The sequence below is a fragment of the Otolemur garnettii genome, unplaced genomic scaffold (assembly GCF_000181295.1).
Source record: "Otolemur garnettii isolate 467f Iridium unplaced genomic scaffold, OtoGar3 scaffold00201, whole genome shotgun sequence".
Taxonomy (NCBI): Eukaryota; Metazoa; Chordata; class Mammalia; order Primates; family Galagidae; genus Otolemur; species Otolemur garnettii.
In genome coordinates this window covers 1,781,980-1,790,006 of record NW_003852596.1, presented here as the reverse complement: position 1 = coordinate 1,790,006, position 8,027 = coordinate 1,781,980, and the positions used below count along the sequence as shown (strand labels likewise).

General features: G+C 41.1%; 1 protein-coding gene across 1 annotated transcript; it reads left to right on the top strand.

Annotated features, from left to right (window-relative positions):
* The first annotated feature begins 451 nt into the window (after positions 1-451).
* LOC100962433 (G-protein coupled receptor-associated sorting protein 1-like) lies at positions 452-4,494 on the top strand. Its single transcript, XM_012812308.2, is given in 2 exon segments — positions 452-949; positions 1,057-4,494. Coding segments are annotated over 2 exon segments (3,936 nt in total).
* The last annotated feature ends 3,533 nt before the right edge of the window (positions 4,495-8,027 follow it).

The window sequence follows — 8,027 nt, the reverse complement described above, 5'->3', positions numbered from 1 at the left end:
AGTTCTGCAAGAAAAGATAAGAAGAGGAGACTGGCTCAAACCTCTGGAGTTTGGAACCCTTGCTGTTGATTGTGGGGCTTGATACCACCTGAAGAAGAAAAGGAGGGGGAAATTTCACCACATCAGTGAAGATCCACCTCTAGTGGCAGCTTTGGTGGTGCTGGGGTTGCTGGTGACTACACCCTCAACAAGTCTACACCCACCCAAGAACCATCCATCTTCCCCAGCTTGCTTGTGCTTCATCTGCACTTTGTCTCACCCACTGAGTCTGTGCATGGGAAGGAGGCTGATTGACTTCTGGAGTGGTAATTGACTCTAACTCTTGTTGCCAATCTCATATTCTTAATTACCAAAAGATCAGCGTGTAAAGAAACAAACCTGTGACACATCTGTGATCAAGGTTGAGACTGAGGGAGGGCTATTTAACTGGGTTATCTCTGTAACTCATACCATGACTGATGTGGAGATTGAGCCTAGTGCTCAGGCCAAACCTGAAAAGAAGGCTGGGAAAGAGGTTGCAGTAGGGGCTGAGGTGGATTGTGAAATCCCTCTTATGGTCAGGCCCAAGGTTAGGACCCAGGCCCAGGGAACTACTAGGGCAAGACCCAAAACTAAGACCAATGTTATGGCCATAGTAGGACCAAAAATTGAAGCAAGTGCAGTGGGTAGGTCACATACTAAGAGTAAGGCTAAGACAATAGCTGGGTCACAATTTAAATTTCGGGGGACTGCCCATAGCAATGCCTCTCCAGTGGTTAATACTAATTCTGGGTTGGTTGCTAAAACTAAGTGCCTGTCTACAGATAGAGAACTAGTTAATAGGGACACTGAGAGCTTTCACAGAAGGAAGACCCATTCCCAAACTGTCTTCCAGCCTTCTCTTGTGTCAGATGATGATAAGATTAATATGGGGTCCTGGCACTCTCACATGCCTACCTCCAAACAAGAGGTCTTTTTTATTTTGCAATTTTTGGCCGGGGCTGGGTTTGAACCCACTACCTCTGGCATATGGGGCCAAACACCCTACTCCTTTGAGCCACAGGTGCTGCTCAAGAGGCCTCTTAAAATTATAATTTCAGATGGGTTGACAAATCCTCTGTGAGGTCATAGTTCTGGAATGGAGATGAGGTCACTACAAGATGTCATCCTAGTAACAGGACAAAGGCCAGGACCAGGACTAAGCACATGGCCAAACAGGGGACTAATACTATGTCTAGGTTCAAAACTAATCAGGAACTCTACATTTTATCAAGTTCTGGATCTGAGCATGAAGACCGTATGAAGTCCAGGTTCTGGGCTAGAGAGGAGACCAAATTCAGATCCAAACGCAGAGCCAGAAAAGAGGCCAATGCCAGGGCCAGGCACATGGCCAGGCGAGAAACTTGCATTGATTTCATGTCTGAACATATAGATGTAATCAAAAAAGAGTCTTGCTTCCAGACTGAAGAGAACATTAATACCTTGTCAAGGCCCGAGACCAAGAAAGATGCCAGGACCAGAGTAATAGCAAAGGAAGAGGCCAAAACCAAGGCCAGAGCCAGGGCTAAGCAAGAAGCCAGGTCAGAGGAGGAGGTCCTCATTGGGACTTGGCTCTGGGCTACAGAAGAGTCCAGCATGGTGAATAGGGCCAGTGTCCAGTCCAGTCCACAAATAGAAGATGAGTCCCTTGTTGAGAGCTGCTTCTGGACTGAAGAAGATGCTAGTATGGAGACTGGGCCTAGCGGTAACTCCAAACCAATGGCTAAGGAGGAGTCTTTTGGTGGTTCCTGGCTTGCAACTGGAGAAAAGGCCAGTATGAAAACTGGGACTGAGTCTACCACTGAATCTATACTAGCAGCTGATGATGAGGAGGACATTATTGGTTCCTGGTTCTGGACTGGTGAAGAAATCAACCCAGTGACTGAGGAGGAGACCATTTTTGGACCTTGGTTCTGGGTCACTAATGGGAACAGTGTAGAATCTGTTGTTGGAGTCAACTGTGAGTCCAGGCCTAGTTCTGAGGAAGAGGTTATTGGTCCCTGGCTCTTGGCTGGAGAAGCAATTGATAAGGAGACTGGAATTAGAGAACAGGTCAGGTCAGGAATTGAAGAAGAGACAATATTTGGTGCCTGGTTTGGGGCTGAAAACCAGACCCATTTGGATTCTGGGGCTGAAAATAGCTGTGATATCATGCCAGGGACTGAGGAAGAGGAGCCCATTATTGGGTCTTGTTTCTGGGCTAGAGAAGAAGCTTGTGTAGAGGCTGACATCAACAGCAAGTCTAGCCTGGAGGACGAAGAAAAGGCCATTATGTCATCTTGGTTTGGGTCCAGAGAAGAGGTTAATATGAAGTATGGGACTGGTGCCAGTTTCAAATTTATGGCAGGGGCTCAGGAGACTCAAAATAGGTCGTTCTCCTGGGCAGAAGAACCCTACATGTATCCTGCCAATGGAGGAACCTGGAAGTATAGACCAGAGGAAGAAGAGGATGCTGTCAGTTCATGGTTCTGGTCCGGAAAATACACAAGGCCAGAAGCCATTGTAGGGTCCCAGTTATCAGCTGCAGAAGAGAGTAGTATAGATGGCACTGGAGAAGAGGCCAAGCTACTGGCTGAAGAGGATACCATGATCAATTCTTGTTTCTGGAAAGAAGATGAAGAAGCCATTATAGAGGCTACCAACAGAGAAAAGTCCAGGTCAGACGCTGAGGAGGATGATACTTTTGGTTCTTGGCTCTGGACTGGAAAAGAAGACGGGCTGAAGGCAGAAGCTAAAGCTGGAGAAGAGGACAGGCTAGTAGTTAAGGAGGAAAGTATTATTGGATCCTGGTTCTGGTCCAAGGAAGAAACCATTAGAAGAGAGGCTGAAGAGGAAGAAATGATTGTTGGACCCTGGTTATGGGAAGAAGAGGCCAGTCTGGAGGCAGTGACAGGAAAAAACTTTGAGTTTAAGTCTGGGACTCAGGAGGAGGAAATCACTGTGGGGTCTTCGTTTGGGGCTGAAGAAGAAGCCAATATAGAGACTGGGTCTCAGGCAGCAGAAGAGACTGAGTCAGAAACTGAAGAGGACACTGTTTTTGGATCCTGGTTTGGGGCTGAAGCAGGGACATGCTTTACGTTTAAGTCAGAGACTATCAAAAAGGTTATTATTGTTAAATCTCAGTTCTGGTCTGAAGACAAGGTCATTAAGGAAACAGAATCTGTGGCCTCCTGGGAGTCCAAGCCAGAAAATGAGAAAGGGACAGCTACTGGGTCTAGGGTTGGAGCTGAAGATGAGATGAATAAGAGAACTGGTAGTACTACCAACTGTGAGTCTAAGACATTAGCTGATGAGGATGAGGCCATAGTGGGGTCCTGGTTCTGGTCAGGAGATGAAACCCATTTTGAATCAAATCCTAAACCTGTGTTCAGGGCCATTTGTGCATCAAGGTACTCAGTTGAGCAGGAGCCTGATCCTTCACAAAGGCCCCAGACTTGGGAGGAAGTAGCTGTTCAGTTCAAGCCTGGTCCATGGGGTAAGGTTGGTTTCTCATCCATAATCCCCTTTAGATTTCCAAAAGAAGCAGCATCTTTATTCTGTGAAATGTTTGGGGGAAAGCCCACACAGGCAGAACTTAGCCCTGAAGAGGAATCTAAACTTGAACCTGATCAGCCTGATCCTGAGTTCCCATTTCAGTATGATCCTTCCTACCGGTCAGTCCGGGAAATTCGAGAGCATCTTAGGGCCAAGGACAGTGCAGAGGCTGAGAACTGGTCTTGCAGCTGCAGACAGTGTGAGCTTAAAATTGGTTCTGAAGAGTTTGAAGAACTCCTTTTATTAATGGACAAAATTCGTGATCCTTTTATTCATGAAATAGCTAAGATTGCAATGGGTATGAGAAGTGCTTCTCAATTTATCCGAGATTTCATTCGAGAAGCTGGTGTTGTTGCACTTATTGAAACCTTGCTCAATTATCCATCCTCCCGAGTTAGAACAAGGTTTTTGGAAAACATAATTCGTATGGCTCCACCTTACCCAAATCTAAACATGATTGAGACGTACATATGTCAAGTGTGTGAGGAAACCCTTACTTGTAACTTGGATTCCCCTGAGCAGCTTTCTAGAATAAGAATGATAAGACATCTGACTACTACTACTGACTATCACACACTGGTTGCCAATTATATGTCTGGGTTTCTCTCCTTATTAGCTATAGGCAATACCAAAACAAAGTTTCATGTTCTGAAAATGCTACTGAATTTGTCTGAAAACATTGTAATGACAAAAGTACTACTTAGTGATGAAACAATGTCAGAATTTATAAACCTCTTTAACAGGGAAGAGACACAGGACAATGTTCAAGTTGTTCTTGCGATATTTGAGAATATTGGTAACAATATCAAAAAAGAAGAGTTCACTGATGATTTCAATCTTGCACCACTTATTTCTGCATTCCATGAAGTTGAGAAATTTGCCAAGGAAATGCAAAGCAAAAGAGGCAATCAAAATGACCCTCAAGCAGACCAAGAAAATTAGTATGATTAATTACTTGCCTCTGATTGTCCTTTTATTTCTTGAGTTCCTTGAGTTATGATCCTTGAGTGATGCTTTTCACAGTTGATTCTATGCTGTCTTGTACATCTTTCATGCTGATTGTGATGTTTAGTATTTGAGATCATAGTGAAATGAGCCACCATTAATAAACTACCTTTCTGACTGTTGTTCTATTGTACTGGTGTTGTGTTTCTATAAAGTTCAATGCTAAAGTTAAAAAAAAAAAAAAGAAAAAGAAAAGATGGAGACCTTATATCTTTTGTGTTTACCTGCCCTGAGTTGAAACACATCCTTCTTTAGTAAAGTATCTCAAGAATGGAAAAAAATATCCAATGTGCTGAATACTAATATTAAACCAATATATGTATAAACAGCCACACACCCACATGAAAGAAAACAACACAAGTCTAGTCTAGCAATAGGGAGGGGAGAGGGAGGAGAGGAGGGCAACTGGAGGGATCTCACCTAATGTGAACAATGTGAGGATGTTCAGCATGCCCCTGGGTGAAGGGCTTAACTATAACTTTCACTTCACCTCAGAACTGGAAACAATGTACTTTGAACATCTGTACCCTCATATTAATTTGAAATTAAAAGAAAAAATAAATTAGATAGATAAATTAAAAAAAGAAAACAATGCAACCTAAACATTTTAACCCTCAAATTAATCTGAAATTTAAGAAAAAGATGGCATAGACAAAAGAGGTAGATTTGATTTTGAATTCTGTCTTCACCTCTTACTAGATACAGTTCATTACTATTAATGTGTCTCACTTTCCCCAACTGTTAAAAAGAGATGCAAGTAGTACCCACCACCCATAATTTTAGCAAGAAGTAAACATGGAAATACACACTAAATTGTCAATGCAGTGCTTTACACAAAGTATTCAAAAATACATTAGAATATCCTTAGTTGGCCATCTCCACACTTTGGCCACCTCCTTAAGTTGGCCTTATTCTGTCATTAACCAGACATATACCACATGTACTCAATGGAAGACTGACCACCTCTGTAAGTTATATCTTGGTCATTTGGACTGTGACATATAATATTAATTTACCTTCTATAACTTGATCAGTTGAGTTCACTCTACACCAAGGGGTAGAAGGTGTGGGCTTTGGCCTTTAGCTGTATTATTTTTCCTTTTGTATAAGTTCTTGTTTCATGTTTTATTATTGCCACATGTTGGATTAGACCTAACATCCTATTGTTTATCATGTATTATGGCATATTTTTTCAATGTGAAAGACTGATCTGAATTATAGGTATATCCTACAATTAGTGAAAAATTTTACAGTTCATCTAGACATGATGGTCCAAAGGAAAGAACTCAAAGGGCTAACATTGAAAGAAAATGTTGATCTACATTTTCTGGAAAGCAGCAGTCAAGTAAAGACATCAGAACATTTTGGTGTTAGCAACATCCAAAAACTTAAACATGAGTACTTGGTGAGACATGGTAAGGAAAGTGGATACCTACAGCAGAAAAGGAGGAAAACATCCCTTGATACAATCAATGAAGCCTTATTAAGCTGGTTAAAACAAATGAGGGAAGTTAATGCTTGAATGTCTGGGCTGATAAGCCCAAAAATATTGGGAAGGGGAGAGAGAGGGGAGGGGAGGAGGGAGGATCAGTGGAGGGAGGGTCATTGGTGGGATCACACCTATGGTTCATCTTATAAGGGTACATGTGAATCTTTCTAAATGTAGAATATAAATGTCTTCACACAATAACTAAGAAAATGACATGAAGGCTATGTTAACCAGTTTGATGAAAATATTTCAAATTGTATATAAAAACAACACACTGTACCCCATGATAGTATTAATGTACACAGCTATGATTTAATAAAAAAACAAAAATAAAAAGTTGCTAAAAAAAAATCATTAATTTAGGGTGGCAGATTTCCCAGCATCAAGTGGCTGGCTTGAGAAATTTCCTTTTTCTCTTTCTTTTCTTTCCTTTTCTTTTTTTTTTTTTTTTTTTGGCTGGGGCTGGGGTTGGGTTGGAACCCACCACCTCTAGCATATAGGGCCTGGGCCCTACTCTTTGAGCCACAGGTGCCACCTGATTTCAGAAATTTCAACTGCAAAATGAGATCTCCCAGAAAACCTTGTGTGGCGGGTCCAGTGAAGTTCTAGCAGAAGTTGTGGGAGAGTTCATCAAAAAGTTCTCAGACCTCACCAGAGACTTCAAAAATGATGACACCTTTAATGCTGATGAGTGGGGGCTCATTTTCAAGGTGATGCTTGACACGAGGCTCAGTGTGATGTGTGCCAAATGTAAGGTAATGCAATTAGTTAAACTACAAAGTGGGGTTTCAAACCAGTAGTATCTGTCTCTAGAAACCATGTGTTCATGGCAACCGAACCATTCTGCCTCCTGGGATGCAGTTAAGTTTCTGCTTCTCTGATTCCTCCTACAGGAGGTGAGAAATATCCTCTCTAAAAGTGGAGAAGCTTTATCCCTTCCAGACATCAACAAATGGATGGGGGCTGTGTTAGAGAGAGATACAAATCTTCATAGTATCTCAAAAGTTGCTGATGGCTAGCAAGTGCTCCCTTTTTCAGAAGGCTCTCCTCTTCTGCTGGCTAAATTGTTTTTAAATTTTTTAATGATGCATAATAGATGCACATATTTTCAGGGCACACGTGCTAATTTAATACATTCATATCATTGGGGAAGATCAAATCTGTGTAATTGAGAAATCAGTCACCTTAAATATGTGTCTTATTTTTATGCTATAAACATCCAAATTATTCAAATTATTCTCTTCTCTTCCAGCTATTTTGAAATATACAATAGACTATTGTAAACCATAGTCACTCTACTGAGCTATCAAACACTAGGACTTATTTCTTCTACCAAAATGTGTTATTTGTAGCCATTAACATCATCTTCCTGCCCCACTACCCTTCCTGACACCTGGTAAAAACAAATCTTTTCTGTATCTTCATGAGATCCCCTTTTTAAGCTCCCACATAAGAATGAGAACATGTGATATTTGTATTTCTGTACTTGGCTTATTTTACTTAACATTAAGTAAAATAGTAAAACTATTTTAAATTGCACACAAACTTTATAGACCCCTTGTTTAATGATCTGCTCCATCCATGTTGCTACAAATGGCAGGATTGCATTGTTTTTCTATTTTTCATTATTTTCAATGTCTTCATTATTTTTCTGAATAGTATTCTGTTGTGTATCTATACCACATTCACTCACTGATGGGCCCTACATTGATTTAGTATTTTGTGAATTTAGACTATTGTGAATAGTGCTGCAATAAACATGGGAGTGCAGATATCACTTTAAGATATTGATTTCCTTTCTTTAGGATATATACCAAGCGATGGAATTGTGGGATCATATAGTAGCTTCATTTTTAGCTTCTTGAGGAACATCCATACAGTTTTCTACAGTGGCTGTGCTAATTTACATTCACACCTACAGTTTACACCTACTTTCTCCATGTCCTCACTAGAATATGTATTGCCTGCCTTTTTGATGAAA